The sequence below is a fragment of the Vulpes lagopus genome, chromosome 9 (assembly GCF_018345385.1).
Source record: "Vulpes lagopus strain Blue_001 chromosome 9, ASM1834538v1, whole genome shotgun sequence".
NCBI classification, from domain to species: Eukaryota; Metazoa; Chordata; class Mammalia; order Carnivora; family Canidae; genus Vulpes; species Vulpes lagopus.
In genome coordinates, this window is record NC_054832.1 from 27286877 (window position 1) to 27312446 (window position 25570).

At 34.7% G+C, this 25570-nt stretch overlaps 1 protein-coding gene across 1 annotated transcript; it reads right to left on the reverse strand.

The window, feature by feature from the left end:
• Positions 1 to 12437: 12437 nt before the first annotated feature.
• Positions 12438 to 12895, reverse strand: LOC121499170 (pre-mRNA-splicing regulator WTAP-like). Its single transcript, XM_041769720.1, has one exon. The coding sequence runs from the start codon at positions 12888 to 12890 to the stop codon at positions 12438 to 12440; it is 453 nt and encodes a 150-aa protein (XP_041625654.1). The 5' UTR covers positions 12891 to 12895.
• Between the last annotated feature and the right edge of the window lie 12675 nt (positions 12896 to 25570).

The following is a 25570-nucleotide window of genomic DNA, read 5'->3' on the forward strand; positions in this document are numbered from 1 at the left end:
AAGCATGCTGTCGATATGAACTTTTATTTTTTAAATTTTTAAAAAGATTTTATTTATTTATTCATGAGAGATACAGAGACATAGGCAGAAGGAGAAGCAGGCACCCTGCGGGGGGAGCCTGATGTGGGACTCGATCCCACTGGGATAATGATCTGATCCAAAGGCAGACGCTCAACCACTGAGCCACCCAGGAATTCCCCTGCTTTTTAAAAAGATTTTATTTAAATTTTTAAATCTGTACAGCAGCTCTATGCAGTACATACTATCTTTTATCCCATTTACAGATCAATGAATTAGAGAAAGTAAATAAATACCCCAAATTGGCAAAGCTAGTATGTAACAGACTGGGATTCACACCCAGGTAATGTGACTCTGGAGTCTGTGCTCTTAACCATCCTGTTGTATCACCAAAGCAGTCTTTTTTTTTTTTTTTTAAGATTTTTAAAATTTATTCACGAGAGATACAGAGAGAGAAGCAGAGACACAGGCAGAGGGAGAAGCAGGTTCCCTACAGGGAACTTGATGTGGGACACAATCCCAGGACCCCAGGATCATGACTTAAGCCAAAGGTAGATATGTTCAACTACTGAGCCACCTGGGTGCCCCAGCACCAAATCAGTTCATTTTTCTTCTGTCAATCTAAAAGTGTTGACTATGGCTTTTAGTTTGGTTGTACTGTTTGGCAAACTTCCCTTAGCAGTAGCCTATAATAGGTTTAAAAAAAAATGCTGGGATCATTGCATTCTCTTTAATAACTGATGTCTCTTAGTTTGTGGCCACTGACAGTCATAATTTGCAGTAAATGAAAATCCCTTTCATTGTCTCTATTCACTTGTTTGAGCAAATAGCTCAAACCCTCACTATGCTCTAAGGGTTTGTCTACCCTTAGGATAAAGGGTATCTATATAGGGAAAATGTTGCTAAGAAAAAAGTATGAAAGAGTGGGTAACCATCTGGCTGTTTTCAAATAGGGCCTGTTTTTGCAGAATCCATTTCGAGACAACTCTCGTCAAAGAATACAAGTTTGGGCTCACAAAATAACTGCGCAACTGTTTCTTGTACTATATATTCAGAGATCTGAAGTTTTGCTTTGAGAGGAGTAGGATTTTTATTCCCATGGCTTGGTACCTGTAATAATCAATTAATCTCCAGGTAAAGAGAGATAGTAATTGGCATTAAGTAGCAGTTGGCTCCAGAAGTATTTGTTGAAAAATATTGAAAGTTCAAGGACCCAGACCAAGTTTTCCAAAGAGTAGCGAGATCTCTTAGAATCAAAGTCTACTTCTGGAATGAGAGTGCCATAATCAAGAAATTTTTAACCCTGCTCAGAATTTCCTAGCAACTCTTAGATTTTATAGGATGAAAACTAACATAATGATTGCATCAATTATTAAGCGAGTATTAGTGTTCAGTGGGTTCCAGTTGCTGAAATGAAACCTGGATATTTTGAGGGAGTGAAACAGAATACATGTGAAGGAATCTCCAAGTATATCAGTGCGATGCTATCATGTAACAACTACCCAAATATGCAGGAACTTAAAACAACATTAATTTTTTATTATTCATTTATCTGCATGGCAGTTCACAGGTAGCTGATCTAGGCTACACTTAACTTCTTTGTCTTCAATGATGGCTCAGCCTTATCCTCTTAGGAGCAATAAGTTTCCCAAGCATATAATTTTTCCCCAAGTATATTTTATCTAGAAGAATCACTGGGAGCTTCTTAAGGCCAGAGCTATGTCCAAAGCTATGAAGGACTCTTGTTTCCTCAAAGCAATTCATATGGCCCAAAATGGAAAAATACAAGGTGAGGAGAAATATATGTTTTGAGATAAATCCATGGCATGAGTATAGATGATGACAGAGATGAAGCATTGGAGCCTGCAGTTCAATCTACTATTCTTATAAACTACAATTTAAAAAAAAAATATATATATATATATATATATATATATATATATATATATATATATATACACCAGATTCTAGGAAGGACAAGAAGGGTCTCAATTCGAAATTCATGTAAACAATCCCATTTAGACAGCACACTGGCTACCAACTGGCTGTCCTCTTACTGACTTCTGTAAATGTCTTATTTAGATATGATACAAATATACAAGAGAAATTCTGGTTAGCCTCTTTGGATCACATGTTCCCACCCATATTTCCAAGAGTGAAAGGTGGAGGTGCTATTAGCCTAGAAATTAGTGGGAAAAATTAATTCCCATAAAGAAATGATAGCTCTTGTTTGGCCACAAAAATAAAGAGGATATTCTGAACTGATAAAAATAGCTGATGCCCACTACAATTGCTTTGGACATTTCAACTGCCACTTGTACATTTTCCTTTGCAAAATTATCACATCTGGAGTATAATATCAAGGTCATCAATGATATTGAAACAAACAGGCACAGTCTCAGTTTATGAATGAACTAATGAATTTAATCCTGGAGGTCCAAGGGAACAAAACAATTATGAACTAAGGGATCATTTTACAAGAATTTAGGCGTTGCAATAAATGCAGGACATTTTTTAAAAGTTTTGACTGTAACACTTATTAAAAGTTCTAGTGCTTTAGAATTTAGAAACAATTGCATCAACCTGGTTTCTGCCTAGAGATGGAAATGCCAAATCATCTTAAGGATATTCTCTATTCTAGGGGAGAAAAAGGATATCTTACTAGTTATGTAAATGTGTAAGTAGAAGCAATCCTTGCCCTGAGGAATTGATATAAAAAGATCTTTGGATTTCCTAAGATTTAGCAATTTTTTTCTTCCTTTAGTGTGCAGAATTCTGAAGACAGTAGAGGTGCTGAGTCTGTCTGGTTTAAGAATAAGAACTTTTCTATTTTTAATTTTTTTGAGGAACTTTTATACTGTTTTCCATAGTGGCTCCACCAATTTACCTTTTCACCAACAATACACAAGTGTTCCCTTTCTCCACACCCTTGCCAACACTTGCTGTCTCTTATATTTTCGACAATAGCTATTCTAATGGGTATGAAGTGATATCTCCTTGTGGTTTTGATTTGCATTTCCCTGATGATTAGTGATGTTAAACACGTTTTCATGTGCCTGTTGGCCATCTGTATATCTTCTTTAGGAAAATGTTGATTCAGATCATCTGCTCATTTTTAACTGGAATGTTTGGGATTTGTTGCCATTGAGTTGCATGAGTTCTTTCTATATTTTTTATATTAACCCCTTATCAGATATGTAACTTGCAAATATTTTCTCCCAGCCTCTCTGTTTTGCTGATGATTTCCTTTCCCGTGCCGAAGCTTTTTAGTTTGATGCATTCCCACTTTTTAGTTGTCATTTTCATTGTTTTTGCCTTTGGTGAAAAAATTTTAAAAAATTATCACCAAGATCAATGTTAAGGAGCTTGCCACCTATGTTTTCTTTGAGGAGTTTTATAATGTCAGGTCTTAAATTGAAGTCTTTAATCTATTTTGAGTTAGTATTTGTGTACGGTAGCAGACAGTGGTTTCTTTTTCTTTTTTCTTTCTTTCTTTTTTTTTTTTTTTGCTTGCTGTCTGGTTTTCCCAATTCCATTTATTGTAGACACTGACTTTCCCATTGTATGATTCAGTAATTGCACTTCTGGATATAATCTGAAGAAAATGAAAAAAAAAATAATCTGAAGAAAATGAAAATACTAACTTGGAAAGATATCTGCACTCTCACGTCATTGAAGCATCGCTTACAATATCCAAGATATGGAAACAACCTAAGTGTTCATTTCATTGACAGATAAATGGGTAAAGAAAGTGGTGTGTGTGTGTGTATGTGTGTGTGTGTGTGTGTGTGTATAATGAATATTATTTAGCTATAAAAAAGAATAAAATTATACTTTTGTGACATAGATGGACCTCGAGGGCATTATGCTAAGTGAAATCTGTCCTAAGAAAAGGACAGATACCACATGATCTCAGTTATATGCAGTATCTGAACACAAACAAACAAAAAACCAAGCTCATGAATACAGAGAACAAATTGGTGGTTCCCAAAGGTAGGGGGTAAGGTGACTGGAGGATTGGTTAAATGGATGAAGGGAGTCAAAAGGCACAAAATTTTTAAGAGTAAATCTTAAAAAAAAATCTCTAAGGTGGTGAATGTTAACTGTACTTATTGTGGTTATCATTCCACAATATATACAAATATTCAATCATTATGTTGTACATGTGTAACAAATACAATATATATAACTATACCTCAATTTTAAAAAATAGATAAAAGGAATTTTTTTTCTTTATGAAAAAAGTAACTTTCTATATATGCTGAGACAGAATAGTTATCTTTCTTAGGCCACCAATTTATAGTTTACAACTTTTACTTGCTTATAACTGACTCAAATCTGAAGGGATGCTCATTTCAACCTTTAATAAACCATGTCATTTTTTAAATATTTCTGTGTATATTAGGTACTTAGCAGACCTCCCTCTCTCCTCTTTCTAGGTTTCAAAATGAAATCTATAGAAAAAAAATAGCAGATGTACCGGCAGTATAGTCAGAAACTATTCCCTCAATCTCAATAAATATCTAAAGATTTTTTTTGGCCATATTAGGCAAAAGTACTAGAGTTCCAGGTGAAGTAGTTGGGCTTTATAAGACTCGAGGTCTGGAACTTTGCAAAACTTGGCAGAACCTTACCCTACACAGGCAAAATTCCAGTACCACCAACCCAACCATGACTCCTTGAGAAACTGACTTAAGAAACTATGTCATGGGATATTTGCCTGCTTAATTTTTAAATAACATTTTTGCTGACATTGCATCCTGTTGGAGAAATGTAATTTAAAAGTATCTTCTCCCAAAACACAAAATTTTTCCAGAAGGATAGTAAAGAAAAAAATATATATATGTTATCACTGAATAAGCATTAAACAGGATGGAATGCAAATCACAGGAAATCCAATAAGAGATTGAAGACAGAAAGGAATCTCATCCTCTTATAAAGCTGCCCTAGCCCATTTGGGCTGCTATAAGAAGAACACTACAGACTGAGGGGATTATAAGCAATAGAAATTTATTTCTCACAGTCCTGGAGACTGGAGGTCTGAAATCAGAATGCTAGCATGGTCACAGGTCAGGTTCTGTTGAGAGTCCTCTTCTGGGTTGCAGACTACTAACTTCTCATTATATCTTCACATGACAGAGAGCAAAGAGGGGAAACAAGCTCTCATGACTTTTATAATGCCATGAACCCCATTCATATGGGCTCCACCTTTAAAGCCTCATCTCACCCTAATTATCAGTCTAATACCCATCCTCTAATACCATCATATTGATGGGTAGGATTTCAACATATGAATTTTGTGGGTGTGCAAAAATTTGGTTCATAACAATAGTCAAGCAGATACACCCTTTACACACATGTTCTTAAGATAAGCAGTCACTAGTCCTCAAGTAAGAATTTTACAATACCACTTGTCACATTGTTCATCTCAACTACACCTGATAATTGGGTTGACCAACTGATAATTGGGTTGTTTGCTAGTAAGATTTATCCTGGAGGAAAACAAACTTCCTATATTATTATTATTACAGAAGGTAGTTTTGCAACTTGGAGCAAGGTGCCCACAGAAAGTTACCTGCCTAATATGTGATGTGCTTGTTATAGTGGCCTAACCAGACTAAGACAGTTTAATAAGAGCATGAGATGTTTCTAGATTGCCCATGATGTACATCCCATTCTGGTTTAATGCTTATTCAATAATAAAACTATTTTCTTTCTCTACTACCTTTGTGAAGAAGTTTTTCTGGGTTGGGAGAATATTTTTTAAATTATATTTTCCCAATAGGATTCCTGTTTGACAGGAATTTTGCCACTGGCTATTATCCTTATTTCTTTTACAATGAAAAACCCCAAGAGAATAATCCATTTCTGTTTTGCAGTGTATAACAAGGGTGAAATATTGAAGAGCCTTGCTCAGTATGCAATTAATCTTAGCTCAATTTACAGAAATCTTGAGGGAACACAGAAGAGTCACCCTGCTAGAGTGAAGTTTCAAAAATTGTAAAACGGGAAACAGTTTCTGCCAAGGAATTAAAGACTATAGAACCCAGTTTGTTTTCTATCTTACAAAGGAGAGGTACAGGTAGTACCTCTATTAAGTGGTAAGGTGGGAAAACATTGGAGCAGAGCAAAGAAATTCCTGGAAATAAACTATCATTAGGAGAACATAGGTGGGGGAACTAATGCCATCACTAGTAGTCAATTCAAATCATCTGTTAGAATAAAAAGTAGAAGTTGTTTGCACAAAGTATGAAGTAGTTAGCCACTCAAGCGCTGAGAGAACCTACCTTTCACACATTAAGAAGTGAGAAAGAAGACAGTAAGCAGTGAATCACAGCTCATAAATGAAGAGGATGATACCCTTGGCTCACGATCTCAATCCCTGTCTAAATCCTAGAGATAGAAATTATCCAGAATTAAATTTAAGATGAGATATGTTATATCCCCAAGCAATAGGGAAAAAAGACCACTGTCATAGGAAAAGGCCTGAGAAATATATTCTTAATACCCAAACCAGGATTGCAGAGTATTTGGAAAAATGTTTTTAGTTTACTCATTGAACATTCGTTGAACCTAGAGAAAGTGTTATGTATGCAAGCCCTGGGCTGCTTTCTATATGGGATTTCTATTCTAGGGGGAAAAAAGTGTGAATCAAAGCAAACTGTGTACCCTTTAGAGGAAGGAAGATTTCCTCTTTCAGGACACAACATTTTACTAGGAACATGAATATTGGGGAATGATAATTTGTTCATTAACCTTTTCTCTTTTTTGCTAATTTCACACCCACAATTGCTTTAGAATCACTGCAATACTCTCCACTAGGTCAGACTATTCCTTTTCTTCAGTTAAGGTTTCCAACATAAGTGTAAATAGGGAAAAATATCCACTTTTCATCTTTCATCTTTGTTGTGACATCTTTACCTCATTTGCTTAATAGATTTTTAATTTTAAGTTGCTTGAAATTACAGTTTTACAACAGTAATAAAATTTTAAAACCATACTTTTAGTTTATACAAGCTGAGTGATTTTTGTTTCAAAAATACAAAAGCCGAAGGAGTTGAAACATAAAGTTTATTCATTCATTCAGTCAGTCATTTATCAGTAGATGTATTCAAGAGATGTCTTTATGAGACTCTTTTCTGTGCCAGGCTCTGAAATAAATATTAGAGATTTAGCAGTGAATAAACTAGAAAGATTTTGGCCTTTAGTAGCTGATACCCCTGTTCAAGCAAAAGGAGAAGCTGGTACTCTTCCCTGAGAAGACAGACTTAACGTATATACATAAAGGAGGAGAGAAGAAGCCAATAGGACTCTCTGAGGGAAGAGAATTACAGATAAAGGAAAGAGTAAGTGCTGAGACAGGAGCACATGGGACATGTGGTGGGCAGCAACCAGGCCCAGAGTGGGTAGACTGAAGGAAACAATGGGGAAGAGTTGTAGCAAGGAGATCAGAGAGGTAGCAGAAAAAAATGGATTATTTTTAAGGTCTATGAACCATTTAAAGATTTGACTTTTATGTTTAATGAATGGAAATAGATGGAAAGACAAGTGAAGGACTTGAGATGAAATTGATTTATTATATGATTTTAAATGATCACAAGTGCTGCTCTGTCAAGATAGATTTTCCAGGGTTGAGTACAAAAGAAGTAAGGAGCTGTCAGAGAATGAAATAGTAATACAGTGATGTTGTTTTCTAATATTCTTAAAAGTAGCAGTTGTATATGCATAACAGTAATCAATTTAAAGACTATTTAAAATAAGTTATCTTCTGAAACATTTTCTAAAATTCCAATAATATTATGTACCAAATGTAGGTTTTTTTCTTAGATATACTTCTGACTGCTCTTTTTAAATCAATCTATTTCTAAACTACTACTGTAGGAATATAGTAATGTTTCATTTACTACTTAGTTGACTGTTATATCCAGTACCTGACAGGGTTATTCCTAATTCACTGGTTTTTTAATGTCAGAATTCTTTGTTTTTTAAATAAAAATTGCAGTTGAATTTAGTTAGAAATTTATATTCTATTTTCCAAGTTTTTAGAATGTCACAGTGAATCCTAAAGTGAATTCAGAATTTTTTTCTTTTTCTTTTTCTTTTTAAACCTGGATGGAGGAGTATGAGTCTATCTAATTTTTCATTGATTTAGAAATTTAATTTTTTACCTGGATACCCTAGGATTCCACTGTTTCCTTAAATTTGAGTAACTTACTCTGGAGATTATATATTATATATTTATATATACATATATATGGTACAGGTATTATCAAAGGCTTAAAAATAGCCAAAGTAAAACCAATGAATCACTGAAATGGTAATTAGCAAACATTTATTGTGCATACACCAAAGAGACAGTTTGCAAATCAGAAATATTCAAACCAAAACACGGAATGAGGCTCTGGGGTATATTGTTATACAGCAGCAATGTAGTGAGAAAGCAGTGACTGTTGATTTTTCACAGTTATGGGTTACAATATTATAATTTTCAGGGGTTATCTCATATCAGCTTTGGGAAACAGTTCAAGTTTTGCTTATCATTCCCAGAGGCACAAGCCAAAAATGATACAGGTCAAGTAAGACTTGCGAAATAAGCTAAATTAAGTTTTACCTGCATGAGTAAACTGGCTCTTTCTGCTCAAGGAAATTTTATGGCATATCAGTCTGTCCTTCATTTTAGCAGTATATATAATACATAGGTACTACATGATATATATTACATTTTATATTCAGCATATATAAACATATATTTATATCTAATTAGAGTTAATATACAGTAGCTATTCTGATAATATATAATATAAATTTATAAGTATATGTATTCTAATGCAATTATATATATAATCTAATGCAGTTTTGTGTAATTGTCTTGTTTTGTTTTTTTTGAGTGAGAGTACAAGTATATGTAAGAGTGGGAGAGGGCAAAGGGAGAGAATCTTAAGCTGGCTCCACACAAGCCATAGAGTCCAATATAGAGCTGGATCTCACCACCCTTAGATCATGACCTGAGCTGAAATAAAGAGTCAGTGGCTTATCTGATCAAGCCCCCCGCAGGCATCACCCAAAATAGCTTTTAATTTTCAGTTCGTTTGGTTTCATCTCTACTTCAGGACCACCAGTTATCTATGTTTGATTTTAATTCTTGGTTAGCCATCTTTATGTCCTTAAAAATTACTTTCCAATTATAAAAATTTTCTTTCCATTCTTAGTGATTTTCATCATGTCAATATTTTTAAGTATGTCTATGCTGAACCGTCATGTATCCATCTTTTCAGTTGTTCATTTATTATTATTATTATTATCATTATCTCTCTAATGGTGCTATTTGGTAGTTAATTCCTTTGCTTATGCATATGATTGTATGTGTTCTCCTATTTCTTATTTATTGTTCCTTTTCATTTTGTTATCTTGCCTTATTATCTTGCATTTGCTCTGTCCATGCATTTCATTATATCTATCAGTTACTGAAGTGTAAAGAATTTGTTAGAGATAAATTATTCTATCTCCTTAGATAATTTCTTCCTGAGTGTTTTTTTTTTGTCATTTTATTTAGTTTTTTTTTTGCTGTAATTTTTTACATTTCATTATTCCATTTCATTCATCTTTATCTTTGTTATGCTATCTCTACTTTCTGTTTGCCCAAATACATTGCACTTAATTTATTATTAATTTGATGCCTAATGTCTGAACCAAGTTTTTTCTCACTTTCAGAAATATGGTTTAGTGTTGCTGTATTTATGGTTTGGGTTTTGTTTACTCTTCTTTCTTTTCAATTGCTCATATTCTATGCCAACAACTGTAACCAATCTCTCCAATTCAAAATTAACATTAGCATTTTAGGGAACAATCTAAGAATAATTAAGGCTAGGGGCAGTTCTTATTTTCATCATCTTATTGCTCTTGGTTTACATTCTAGATGAAAGAGTAACTGCAAAGTCCACATCCCATGCTTCTTTGCGGGGGAGGCTATGCCTGTGTCTTTTCTTCTAGAAGCAAGTTCACATGTCGAGTTCTTGTCAATCAACACATCCCAGGGAGAGTTACCTTTCAAAAGAATTAAAATTTCTCTTTGAGAGAAAGAAGAGAGAAGGAAGAAGAAGAAGAAAGGAAGAAGAAGAAGAAGAAGAAGAAGAAGAAGAAGAAGAAGAAGAAGAAGAAGAAGAAAGAAAGAAGAAGAAAAGAAAGAAGAAAGAAAGAAAGAAAGAAAGAAAGAAGAAAGAAAGAAAGAAAGAAAAAAGAAAGAAAGAAAGAGAAAGAAAGAAAGAAAGAAAGAAAGAAAGAAAGAAAGAAAGAAAGAAAGCCAATGATTTTTGCTTGCTAATTATATATTTTGAATTTTGTGACTTTTGATACTCTGGATCTAGTACTCTAATATCTTGCTTATTTTATATACCCATAGTTTTCAGTGAAGAAAGAAGAAGAAGAAGAAGAAGAAGAAGAAGAAGAAGAAGAAAAAGGAGGAAGAAGAAGAAGAAGAAAAAGGAGGAAGAAGAAGAAAAGAAGGGAAAGTTCAGTCTCCAAAACATTTGACCATATCAACAGACATTTTAGTAGCTCTGAGTAGAATGGGGATGCTGCTGGCATCTACTGGGTAGAAATCAAAGATGCTGCTAGACATCTTATAATGCAAAGGATAGCATCTCCAAATTTAAGTGGAACCGAGGCTAAGAAACTCTGTCCTCGGCCAACGTATTTTCCTTTTCTGTAAGATTCCACTTAACCTTGCTTGTCCTCTCCTCTATACTCCTCGGTTGCTGTCTGCCAGAATTTGAATCTGTCAAAAATAATTTTGTCTAACACTGTTTTCATAGTACTGACCATCAACTCATGACCCTAAGAACTTTCATTAATGTCAGAAGTCACTTTCCTAATATCAAGAAGTAAATAAAAAGATTAAATTAGATTTATAGGACTCTTTTCAAGGAGTTTTTATAATCTATAACTAATATATTTTTCATAGAAAGCTGTAAGCATCCCATGATACAATTATCTATTTAACTAATTAGGAGCAATATTTGTAGTTAAATCTGAGAAGATTTAAGATTAGTTATAATGTATATTTTCCCACTTTTATCATTACTTTCATGTACATTCCAGATGCAAGAGCTAAAATTAAATGGCAAAACATACACTTAAGTACCACAATTTATGAAGTACTATTTAGAGTATAAAGATAAATGAACTTTTCCTCCCAATCTCTAAGATTACACAATATATTGGGTGAAAAAATCCATATAATCTACTCAGAATTAAAATGTGTTTATCCCCAACCTACTCTCCATGGCAAAGTATGGCAAAAGAATCATAGACATTAGAATTTTCTAGGATCCATGAACTTTAGAGCAGTGTTGTGTTATATATATAAAAGTAGTTTTTTTTTTCAAGGCACATTTAATTTAATATCAAGAGTGCAGTACAAAAGACCCAAATACAATGAAGAAAACACTTTCCCCATTAACAACGACAATGCTCTTTCAACATGTGCCTGTTGAATGGAATGGGGATTCAATTTCACTACTGAAAAAAATAACGCAGTGAGTCTCATCACAGCCAATATCCTTATACAATCTAGTAGTGAAATGAATGTTTATAATGCTTCAAACAGTTTCAACCTGAAGTTTGATACCACACCTTTATGTTTGTTTGTACAGTCCTCAGTAAGATTTTCTACTTTCTGACCATTCAAAGAACAAACCATTGATTAAAACCACATTGATTTAAGGCTCAATCAAGTAATATAGAGCCCCAAACTAAATGGTTAAATATATTAACTACTTGTACTGACATCTATTATTTGATTCTCTCATGACTATTAAATTGGTTCTTAGCAAATAAACTCTTTAAAGGCAAAATTCACATCATTTGAGTTTTGACCCAGTTCAACAACAGTCATGAAGTCCACATTCTTATTGGCAAACCTGAGATACAGTGTCTCTAAGTTACTATGCTCAAGGTTAAGAGCGATGCATATTCCATTTTTACATTTTACTGGAATTTTACATGTTCAGTTCATGATTTTAAATCTCTAGGTTTTTATTCCTCCAAACTGTCTGAAGACACAGTGTGCCACAGACTTAAGACTTCTGTTTCTCCCTCTATTTTCTTCAAACAGAAACATTTCTCAAGTGTCTACATGTTTTAGAAGGGGAATTTTTGGAGGTGGCCACTTCTTCGGAATAGTCCGATCAGGCCTTTGAAGCAAGGGGAGGGGGAAGAAAAAAAAAAGCTGAAACACAAGGTTCAACTGGTAAGTTTTACATTAACCATTACAAGCTGGATAGTATAAGAATGTGGCTTTTTTTTTTTTTTTTGGCTCAAAAAGTCTGAGTCTTGGGGTAGAAACGAATACTTGGCTGTCCACCACAGCTTTCTTGTAGTGGGACTGTCAAGGGAAGTCTTGACTGGGGAGTATGATTTGTTTACCTATCAGGCGTAAACTTCCAGCCACTCAGTTCATTTTGGGCTTGTTCCAGTTTGTCCTTAGTCTGTTCCAGTTCACCTTTCATTTTTAGGAAAAACAAGTTGATCGCTCGGTCTACCATTGTTGATCTCAGTTGGGTAACGCTAGGCTGCTGGACTTGCTTGAGGTACTGGATTTGAGTAGTACACTCTTGCATCTCTTGCTCCTTGGTTGCCAGTCGCATTACAAGGATGTTTTCTCTGCGAGCAGACTCTTGTTGTTGCTTTAGTTTTTCTTCAGACTCCCTTAACCCAGTTGCATCATTAGAATTAAGATCTGTGTACTTTCCCTCCAAAGCTTGAACATATGCTTCATATTGTTTCCACCTTAGAATTAACTCATCTCGTGCCATAACTTTGAAGTCTGTTTCACTCAGTCGAACCTTTTTGGGAAGAGGTTCCTCGTTGGTCATCTTGAATCCTCCCCAGATGGAGGCCACGCAGGTGCCGCCCAGCACATAGGCCGAGGCTCTGCTGCCCCCTCGGCCCAGGCCACCAGATCACACCACCCCGGCCCCCCACTCCTCCTCTCGCCGCAGCCCCAGTGCTCCCCTTTATTTGCAGGTCTCACTGCCACAAAATGGCCACAAAAGTAGTTTTTATTGCGTGAAGCTCTTTGAGCATATACTATGGACCACGTGTGCTTGTAGGTATTAAAAATCTTCTGTCAATGAACAAAATCAACAAAAGTCTCCACTCTTACAGAACTTCAATTGTAGAGAGAATGTACAAAATAATCAAATATAAATAGGTCAATTGATTGAAGTCTTAAGATAAAACTAAGATTGGAGAAGTATAAAATGGTGAGAGAGTTGTACTTTTAGAGATTCATGAGACAAGTTAGAAAGCTCACAGTTTGCATGGATTAGAAATCCAAACATGGATTAACTAAATCTTCTTTCTCTTCAGAGTCTCACAAGGCTTCAATCAAAGTTTTAACCCGGCTATGCACTTATCTGAAACTGGATTCTACTCTCAACTCATAGAAGATTCCCAAAGTCCCTTAGGACATGGTTATCTCACAACACAGGAGCTTACTTCAAGGTCAGTGGGGGAATCTGATTTCTGTTTCTGACTCTGGGACCTCTTTTTATAGCTTTACCTGACTAAGTCAGGCCCATCAGAATGATCTCCCTTTGAATAACTCAATTGATTAGGATACCTGACCTATATCTCCCAAATCCCTTCACCTTTGCCTTAGGAGGTAACATAATGTTTAGGGTATGTCAACAAGCTGAGCTATTTCAACAGTGAGCCATGTTCTATTATTAGCAACAAATTACAGGTTGTTTCCCCAAACAAGAAGATATCTTACAAAGTCATGGGTCATTGGGCAGTCATATTAAAATTCTGCCTATGACAGAAACTATTGAAAAAATCCCTGATTAGAGAGGATGATCTGGACTAGGATAGTGACAGTGAGAGTGGTAAAGAGTGGTCAGGCAGAAAAGATTTGCTGTCAGCCTCAACGGTAAGAGAAGGAGAAGAGTCAAAGGATGATGCTATTTATTTTTCCCAAGCAACCAAAAAAATGGAATTATCTTTGACTTTCAATAAAAGTACTTCAAAAAGACCACATTAGGTTGGATAGCATTAGAAAATACCGAACATTCGTTTACAGCATATTGAACATAAAATGCCTATTAGACATTAAAGAAGAAATGACAAGAAACCACTTGCATACTTGAGTATCCAAAGAGGTCTAGACAGGAGTTAAACATTTGGCAATCATCACCATGGGCATGGTATGTACTGCCATGAGACTAGAGAAGCTCTAGAGAAAGAATGAAAGTTCAAAACCTATGTAAAGTAAAGGATGGAGCCCTGGGACTCTTCGACATTTCCAGGTTGGTAAATGAGGAAGAAAGTCTAAAAAAATGGGCAGAAAGATGAGAGGAAATCCATGAGGGAATGGTATCTTGAAAACTAAGTGAAGATCTTGTTTTGAGGAGAAAAAACAAATGCTTCAAATGCTGCTGCCAATCAGATAAGGACTCAAATGACCATTTTGTGTAACAAAGTGTGGGTCTTTTGTGATCTTTTAAAGAGCACTTTAGGTAGACAGAGTAATTGAAACCTGGTTGCAGTCGATTCAAGACAGAAGTGAGGAGGAGCACTTGGGTAGCTTAGTTGGTCAAGTGGCTGATTTCAGCTCAGCCCATGATCTTAGGGTCCTGGGAAGGAGCCCCAGGTCAGATTCCCTAATCAATGGGGAGTCTGCCTCTCCCTTTTCTTCTGCGCCTCTTTCTCCCTCTGCCCTTTTGCCCCTCCATTCTACTCATACTCTCCCTCTCTCTCTCTCCCCACTCCAAATAAATAAGTAAATAAATAAATAAATAAATATTAAAAAAAAGATAGAAGTGGGGGACAGAATTTGGAGACAGTAAGCACAGAAAACTGTTTCAGAAAGATTGGCTCTAAAGATAAAAAGTTGGTTAGTGTTGGAGGGGCAATGAGAACAACAAACAAAGCTTTTTGTTTGTAAGCTTCTTTAATAAAATGAAAAGAAATAGCAGTATGTTCATGTATTTTGTGGAATGATCAGTAAAGGGAATGTTTGACCATGTAAGTGAGAGATCAGGCAATGGCTAGAGTCTTGCTCTTCAGTTAGGTAAGACTAGGAAACCAGGTCTAGTACACAGGCAGAAGGGTTTGCTTACCTAGGATCTGGAAAGGCCCCTGAATATGAAAAGGAAGCAAGGTGGATCAAATGATGCTGATTTAGTGTCAGGCAAGTCAGCATGGTTATGAGTTTTTTTTTCAGCCATGTTAGCTTTGCTGGTAAAGCTATCCAGAAGGCAGATAATAATTTTATTTTGCTAAGTGGGTTAAAAAAAAAAAAAAAGCAAAACCAAGAGAGAAACAAAGAAACTGAAACTGAGAGTTGTGCAAATAATAGAGATCATAATAATGATAATATGTTGTAGAGCTTGCTAGATAAAATGAACTTAGTTTTAAGTTCCAGGAGAAAAATCCTTAGGTGATAAGGGACAGTCCCTCACTTCATGTTTCAGTTAGCACAGGTAAAACATAAGAACCAAGGAGGCATTTAAGAGATCAAGATAAGCATGTAGATTGAGAAAATAGGACAGGAGAGATTCCCAAAATATTAAGGACTGGAATTTTCACTTTTTAGAAAACCCATCAGCAAATTTAGAGGTATCAATATATTAAAAAAAATTCAAACATCTTTATCAACTGAAAAATTAAAGATGTCATGATGTGCTATGGGAGTGAAGGGTAAAATAAAATTACTTGTGGAGTGAAAGAATAGTGAGGGAGGTGTAATGTGAGTTGGGTCTTAAAGAGGATAGAGCAATGCTGATAAGCAAATAAAACTAAAGATAGATATATAATATATAATAATCTAGATAGATAGATAGATAGATAGATAGATAGATAGATAGATAGATAGATATGGATCTCTGCTAAGCCAGACAGAGTGCCAATTCAGGCCTGATTTCATTAAGGATTTTATTGTCAAAGAAAATTAACATAGAAAGACCACTATAAATTAAAACATTCAATTTTGACATCCTACATTTACTGGTCATAATTACCAAGTCAAAAACAAACTATAAGATATATAGATAGAGGGATCCCTGGGTGGCGCAGCGGTTTGGCGCCTGCCTTTGGCCCAGGGCGCGATCCTGGAGACCCGGGATCGAATCCCACGTCGGGCTCCCGGTGCATGGAGCCTGCTTCTCCCTCTGCCTATGTCTCTGCCTCTCTCTCTCTCTCTCTCTCTCTGACTATCATAAATAAAAAAAAATAAAATAAAATAAAAAAAAAAAAAGATATATAGATAGATAGATAGATAGATAGATAGATGATAGATAGATAGATAGATAGATAGAGATATATAGATGTATATATATATATATATATAATGTTGGTATGTCCATTTTATAATTTATAATTATTATATGTACTCATATTCATCAAAATGGCTCATTTATGACATAAAAACAAACTTCAAAATCTCAGTGCCTTAAAACAACCAAAGTTAGTTTTTCCAACAAACAAAGTCCACTGCAGGTCTAAACAACTTCTCAACGGCAGCTAAGTTGTGTTTCCATGTCACCAGGTACTTCCACAATTACAGGAGGAGGGGAGCAGGCTGGAAGTCTGAGTACCAGCAATTAAATGCTTCCATCTGGAAATGAAACACACGTCTTCTGAGTATATATCACTATCTAGTGGAGGTCAAATGACCATGTCTAAATTTAAGAGGGTGAGGGAATGGAAGTTTCTTATGTTCTTAGAAACAGAGAACAGATAGTGGTGACCTGTAGCTATGACCAACTAAGCATCACTGAGGCATTTCTTTTATTCTTGCTCTTATGACTAAGAGATTTATAACAATTCTCTAAATACTCAGCCCAATTGATTATTTTTTCAAAGTGATGGCAATATAGTTCATGTCTATGACCTTGAAAAGATTTTTTTGTGTTTCCTGAAATCTGTTGTTAAACTGCTTGGTAGGGCAAAAGGGACACATTAGAAATAACACTAACCAAGAAGGTACACTTCGAAAAAACTTAATAATGATTTATTTGTTCACTTACTTAAATTCTACATATTCATATATATTTTTAGAAGACTAAGCATAATCCATTCTTAATTTTCTGAAAATTAAAATATTTTTGTGGTTTAGTATTGCCATTTTTCAATCTAGCAATAAAAACAGAAGACTGTGGATTCAGGGTGGAAAGTAAATATTTGAAAACATTAATTTTTTTTTCTCCATCGAGAATTTTCTCTTCCTAGTCTTTCTCAGCTATTAATTTTGTTCTGCCAAATTCATTTAGAAAGTGACAGAAGCATGAAGGAGAAACTATGGAATGCAATTGTGTTTCTAGCTCTCTTCAATATAACGAATGATTTGGGGAGGAAAAAGACATTTTCTTTGTTGAAATAAGCACTGACAGATGGTACGCTGCATTTTTTTCAAAGAAGTGTTTTGGTATACCTGTCATTGGAATAAATATGCAGATTAACTGAAGCTCAGGAAGCATTTTAAATGCCCCATTTTTTATCTAGCACAGTGCTAGTGGATCTCAATAACTGATTGTGGATGATGGCAAAGACATTGTGGGTGTGGCTATTTGACAGCTCTTCATCCTGAGTGTACATGTGACTTTTTAATAATAATAGGTATTTATCTACATTGAAAATGTAGTTATCCTCTTTATATCATCAATAGAGGAGTTAGAAATCACACCATGTCTGCATAAGACTAATTGTCCAGATATAAAGTGAAAGATCCCATCATTCACCCAAGCATTTAAAGACGCTGGGTATTTTAAATGCATCTAGCGGAATTGGGCAATGCTGAGAAAATTATACAGATGTAAATCAGACAAACATGGAGATGAATTCCAATTCTGATTCTAATTTTGGTATCTGGTGTACATTGCTTCACATGTTTGCAATTCCAGTCTCTCTTAAGTCCCAGTTTTTAGTTGTTTGCTTTAGGAGTCTATGAAATGAGGTAGCTAAACTACTATCAGCCCATGAATATTGAGTTTGTTCTTTTAGAAAAAGTTAGCATTTTATAAAAAAGGAACATTAAAGAAAATTAAAATGAGCATAAATGATCATGAATAATGTTTAAATATGTTAAATTTTTGCATAATATTTTTTAAAGTTCTAAATATTGTAGAACTGCCCAGGAGTACTGGCAACATGTTTATAAGAAAGAAAAGATGGATTGTGTTTAAATGGGCAAATACTGTAAAATTACCTCTATAGGGGAATTTGTGTGTAGGAGATAGTAGAAAACTCACATACATCTTGCAAAGAATTATATATAAAGCCCATTTTTCCTGACATAAATTTAATTATAAAGCATATAGTAATTAACTGACAAAAAGGAAGACAAATATCATGGTGATATAATTTTAATAACAAAATCACTAAATTTTTTGCCATTTAATAAAGAAAAAACAATAAAATATGCTAAATATGTTTATAAAGCTAATATTAAATTAACACTACTAAGCAATCACATCCAACAGAAAAATTGACAACATCTAGTGTTAACTCTCCTAACCTCAACATTGGACATTTGAAATGAGTATTATGAGGCTTTTTATAGCTCTGGTGATCATGAATTATAAATATATAAACTTCTCCATTCTCAACAGAGGAATCATCCAAATTGTTCAGCAGGGTTGAGATGCTTTATATAGAAATTCTGGCATCCTTTGGATCCATCCCTGAAAAGATGGTTTGACTCTTCTGTCTTTATTCATAGCTTAGTGTCTTCACTAATGTTATACCTTGAGCTTCACAAACTTCTTTGACTAAGAACATGTATTGAAATGTGGTCATATTGTAAAATTTCTCATGTAGCTGTGTGCCCCGTTAGGATGAGGATTTGCTAGAGATGCTACTCTTTAAAATTGTCAACATGGAGTCAGCAAGTTTTATTTTCAGAAGATTCATTTAAAGGCAGCTCTCAGAACCTTCCCCATTGGCCTGGAAAAAGAGAAATTGGATCTTACTGTCTATACAGACATTATTATAAAAAAATATATATATCTTGGAATGCAGAGCTCAGGACAGTTGGAGAAAACTTCATAAGGAACAGAATCTTCCTGAGAGGAAAAGAATTTAGATGCTGAACTTTTAAAATAGATTGAGAAACACACTCAAGTTTCCCTAGAGAGAACTCAGTGGTTAAACTCTAATGTTTACATGGCATTTCTTATATACAAGGCACTATTCTAAATGTTTTAATTTTATAAACTTGTTTAATCTTTATAATGACAGTATGAGGATTGTCATTATCCCCTTTTTAGAGCTAAGGAAAATGAGACAGAGAGATTAGGTAATTTGCCCAAGATCACACAGTTAGCAAGGAAAAACACCCAGTAGCTTAAGCAACCTGCCCCCAGGGTCTGAGATCTTATCTATTATATCAGATTTGAAATTTGATAACCTGAATTCGACTCTAGGACTTGTATGAGTGTGGATGATATTTGGTTCCAACCTGACATACAGGTGTACCCAGAAGCAGTCTACTCCCACCTGCTTCCCCATACTCACCTACTCATCCTGAACAATTTAAATGACATAAGTATAAGCTAGAGTTGAAACATTCAAGACAAGTGGGGGATATTTCAAGCAGACAATGTAAGTATCCTTGGGAGATAATATTTTAACAATAGGATCAGTGGCTATAACAACAGAATACTAATGGCTGGAAAAGATACTATATTTATCTCCCTATCAGATATTAAGGAACAGAATTCAATTTGATGTAAATAAATGCCAGTGTTTATGGAGTATTTGGAAAAAGGTGAAACTTGAGAAAATAGTTATTTTCTTTCCATAAGGACAATTTTCTATGGTATATACACATTTTGATAAAGATTGGAATAGTTCTTTAGCAATCATGATATGTATCCATCCCTTTGAAAGATGGATAAAACATTTTTCTCCTAAATTTTTGAGTTTTATATAGGAAATTGATTTTTTAAGATTTTATTTTTTCATGTCAGACCCATAGAGAGTGGCAGAGACAGATAGAGGGAGGAGCAGGCTCCTCGCGGGGAGGCTGATGTGGGACTCCATCCCTGGACCCTGGGATCAGCCCTGGGAGGAAGGCAGATGCTCAACTGCTGAGCCACCCAGGCATCCCTGGGAAATTGATCTTAAATGAGACTCATATTCTGCCTTATTTTTCCTTTTTAAATTTTTCTCCAAACTGTACAACTTTCTTATTGAATTCAGGTTATTATTTTTCCATTAGGATTACATGTGTTTTGTAGTTTCTTGGAATTCAGGTATTCAGCAAGATGGCTAATCTGAGTTCTATATTTCTTTAGTAGCAGATGTTCCCTGGATTTCCATAGTTGGATTCAAACAGGTTGGTAGCGTTATGGAAATCTCAATATTTGACTACTTCTTAATGTAATTAAAGATTGGAGGGCAGCCCTGGTGTCTCAACAATTTAGCGCGGCCTTCAGCCGGGGTGTGATCCCAGAGTCTGGGATCGAGTCCCGCATAGGGCTTCCTGCATGGAACCTGCTTCTCCCTCTACCTGTGTCTCTGCCTCTCTATCTCTGTGTCTCTCATGAATAAATAAATAAAATCTTAAAAAAAAAAGAAAAAGATTGGAGCTTGGCTAGGCCAAGGTTACCTCTTTCTCCTTTTTTGTTGGGCAGTTCCAATAGTAGTCTTTTGTCAGTTTTAAGCAGTTCCCAGGAGTCATATCACTTATGCTGTCATCTCAAGCTTCAGGCTAAATATGAGGTCAGAGAGATAGTCTCTACTTCTGTTCCAAGAAAAGTTCAAGGCTAAGATGAAGAGTAGGAAGAGTAGTGTTCCTTTTTTCATCCAGGTGTAAGGTCTTGAGTTAGGGGCATAAGATTAGATCTGCTTCTTGGCCCAAAAGAAGATTATTGAATTTTTTTGTCAGAAATTTGCTTAAATATTATTTACCATATCAATATTTTAATTTATTTTTCAATGAAACATTGGGGGAGGACTCTGGTCCTTCATTCACACTACATCTCCCTTGGACTTTCACAATTCTTGATGCTTTTTTATTTAGCCACAGTGCATTCATACTAACTTATTGACTTTCTCCAATCACAGCAGAAAATAAGCAAATAACTGAAAGGAGGCAGACATGATGAGAAGCAGAACTGAAAGTTGAAAGCATTAGGAACCCATAGTAAAACTAATGTATTTCAAATAATGAAACTAATGACTCTGTGGTACTGAGAAAAATGTTAAATCATGTTTGATGGCTTTCTTTTTAAGAAAGAAACATTGCAAATAATACATTTTAGATAGATTTAATAAAAAATATTAAGAATTGTGTACTCTTAATAGTGTAGCTTTATTTTAGAAATTTCCTAAAATGGAACATACATTGTTCATTAAACTAACTATTGCTCTATACCCTATTATTATTCTATCCTATATTATTCTATTATCTGGGCATATATCTTGCTTTCCTTTAGCTTGATTGCATGATCCTAAGATGATATAATGATCCTAGGATGATATAAATCACATGCCTTTTTCGATAAGGTCTAACAAAATACTGGACACAGATTATAGGTTATATTGCCTATGTAATTAGAAAGGAAAGGAAAGGAAGTTATGATACTGCAATTCATAAAAGGTGAGCAATAATTTTTTTACAATTATGATAATAAAATAAAGTTGAACAAAATTATTTTCATAGTTAATGTTGAAATAGGTAATTTGAATAGTCCTCTAAATTGCTTGAGACCAATGTTTTATTTTGAAAATATTCTTAAAGAAAAAAGAAACACTTTTTTTTTATCAATTAAAAAGGCTAATGGAGGGGATCCCTGGGTGGCGCAGCGGTTTGGCGCCTGCCTTTGGCCCAGGGCGCAATCCTGGAGACCCGGGATCGAATCCCACATCGGGCTCCCGGTGCATGGAGCCTGCTTCTCCCTCTGCCTGTGTCTCTGCCTCTCTCTCTCTCTCTCTCTGTGACTATCATAAATAAATAAAAATTAAAAAAAATAAAAATAAAAAAAAAATAAAAAGGCTAATGGAAAGGAGGAAAAAAAATGGAAAAAGTAGATTGAAATAAGGCCAAATAAAAAATGAATCAAAATCTATCAACAACCTCAATCAATTTAAGTGTACTAAAACTCTCCAATTATAAAACAAAGATTGTGAAACTAGATTATTAAAAACAAACAAAAAAAAACAGATAAAACTATATTTCATTCAATAGATATTGAGCTAAACTATGACACAGAAAATTTGGAAACAAAGTTGGAAAAAGATACACTCAAAAACCACTAACAAATTAAGCTAGCATTGCTATTTTAAAATTATACTGAATAGACTTTAAGCATTTACAGAGTACTAGACATAATCTCTCAAGTAACTGGGAGTTATGGGACACACTTTTGTTGCACAATAGCTAGATCCTACTGCAGATTCTTTGATTCATTGTTCATTTCAAAATATATAGGAGATATCTTCATGAATTCCTCCCTGCAAAATACATACAGAAACAAAGAGGGGGCATACAAACAAAAAACAGCTTAATCAAGACCTGGAGGCAAATGGACGTTAGGATAGCCAGGAAGAGTGCCTCTATACAGAGAAGCCAGAGCACATACCTGAGTACAACTACAAAGGTTAATGGCCAGGAGTACAGAAGGAAGCCAAGAAAGAGCAATGAGGAACCAGAGATTTGGACGACAATCATCTAAAGACACAGAGCAGTCCTAAAAGTAGTTATGGGGATATTTTTCACTGGAAGAGAAATAAGGAAAGAAAGCCAAATCCTAGTATGTATTATTTTAGGTAAAACTTAAGGAAGCTTGAAATGGTTCTGGAATGGGAACAACCAAATTAGCTTTCAACTAATGCAGAAATATAATCTCTTTGAATGGGAACATTCTCAGCATAGTCCTATAGGATTTCCACAGAGTAAAATCAAGCATCATCCCAGTGGCAAATATTACTAAAAATATCTAGAAGAAAAATAAGAAAATTAAAGTGTGGTCCTAGATCGTTAAGACCTGTAGAGTAAGATACACTATGCTACAGCTACAGTTTAAACATCAACTTATTATTGTTATATTCTTGTCATTTGTCATACATAAGTCAACAGGAAGCTTTCTTTCACAGAGTCAGGTACTTGTGCTATCTTTTTTTTTTTTTTTCTTATGTTGTAGCTCCATAGGTTATTGCAACAGAAGAGGGAGTCTTGAAAGTTGTGTATGGTATGGGATCTGCAGTATCTCAGTCCAGACATTATTTATAACACTTTTCCTTATATTTCATTGACCCAAAACTAGTTATAGGATTCGATATAAATTCAAAGACACTGAGAATTGTATGAGAGCAAATAGCATATCGATTAGCATTGATGTACTTGTCATAATTCAGCAAGTTTATATTTTCACGCAGAGAATACAATCTAACTTTAAAAATGTTGAACTGAAAAGTCTGACTGGAATTTGTAGACTATCCTTCAATTGGGATTTGTCTGATGTTCTCATAATATACAAGTTTATATGTTTTGAGAAAGAAGAAAACAGATATAAAATATTATTCCCATCTCATCATTTCATGGGCACATAATATCCACAGAAGTTATAATCACTGATGTTAAAAACAAAATCTTTGATGTTGGCTTTGATCTTCCATTTGAGGTATACAGTTTGTCAGGTTTCCTAACACCTATTAGTATTTTTCCTCCTTATCCATTTTATACACTTTGGAAGAAAGGCACCAAAAGCATAATCCATAAAAGAAAGTATTGATAAGCTGGACTTTATTAAAATAAAGAACTTGTGATATGTGAAAGATCATGCCAAAAGAATTTAAAAAATAAGCCACAGACTAGAAAAAATTTTTTGCAAAAAACAGCTCTGATAATGGATTTTTGTTCAAAATATGCAAAACGTCTTAAAACTCGACAGTAAGGAAACAAAGAACCGCACATTAAATACCTTAACTGACACCTTAACTGACAAGAAGATATCTAAATGACAAAATAAGCATATGAAAAAATGCTTCATATCATATGTAATCAGAGAAATGAAAGCTAAAACAAAAATGAGGACACCTGAGTGGCTCAGTGGTCGAGCATCTGCCTTTGGCTCAGGTTGTGATCCTGGGGTCCTGGGATCGAGTCCCACATCAGGCTCCCCCGAGGAAGCCTGCTTCTCCCTCTGCCTATGTCTCTGCCTCTCTGTCTCTCATGAATAAATATCTTTAAAAAAAAGAAATACTACAACACACCCATCAGAATGTCCAAAAACCAAATCACTGACAATGTCAAGTGCTGATAGAGATGTAAAGCATCAGGAACACCTATTCATTGCTGGTTGGAATACAAAATGGGACAGCCACTTTAAAAGACAGCTCAGTGGTTTCTTTTAAAACCAAACATATGCTTACCATGAGATCCAGCAATAGTGCTCCTTGATATTTACCAAAAATATTTGAAAACATGCCCAGACAGGGACCCACAGATGAATGTTTATAACTGCTAAAACTTAGCCTAAAACCAACATTCCTTCAGTAGGTGAATGGATAAATAAACTGTGGCATATTCAGACAATGGAATATTATTCAACAGTGAGAAAGAAATGAGTTATCAAGCCCTGAAAAAACATGGAGGAGCAATAAATGCATATTAGTAAGTGAAAGAAACTTTTTTTTTTTTTTGAGAGAGAGAGAGAGAGAGAGAGAGAATGGGGCATGAACAAAGAGACCGAGAGAGAATTTTAAGCAGACTTCAAACCCAGCATGGAGCCTGATGGGGAACTTGATTTCATGACTCTGAGATCATGACCAGAGTAGAAATCAAGAGTAAATACTAATACTATATGATACCAAGTATATGATATTCTAGATAATGCAAAATTATAGAGACTGTTGAAGGATCAGCGATTTCCAGAAGATTTTTAGGGCAGTGGTAATACTCTGTGTGATACTATAATTGATCGACATATGTCGTTAAACATTTGTCCAAATCTACAGAATATACAACACCAAGAGTGAGCCATAATGTAAGCCATGGACTTTGGGTGATTATGATGTGTCATTGTTGGTTCATCAATTGTGACAAATGTGCCATTCTGATGAGGGCTGTTGATAATAGAGGAAGCCATGAATGTGTGGGAGCAGAGGGTAAATGGGACATCTCTTAAGCTTCCCCTCTATTTTGCTGTAAACCTAAAACTGCTCAGGAAAGCAAAGTCTTAATAAGATATAAATAAAACAAAACAAAAAAAAAACAAAAACAAAAAATAAATAAATAAATAAATAAATAAATAAATAAATAAAACAAAACAAGTTAATTTAAAAAAAATCTGACCAAGGACTTTTATCCAAAGTATTCCAATTTAAAAATTAACAATACCAAACAAGAAAACAATGCTGTTTAAAAACTACAAAATACCTGAGCAGACATTTCATCAAAAAAGATATACAGATGGCAATTAGGCATATTAAAAGTTAGTCAACATAATTTCTTATTAAGGTATTTTAAATTTAAACAATGATGAAATGCTACTACAAACCTATTAGAATGGCTAAAATCAAAAGAGTAGACAATACCAATTGCTAGCAA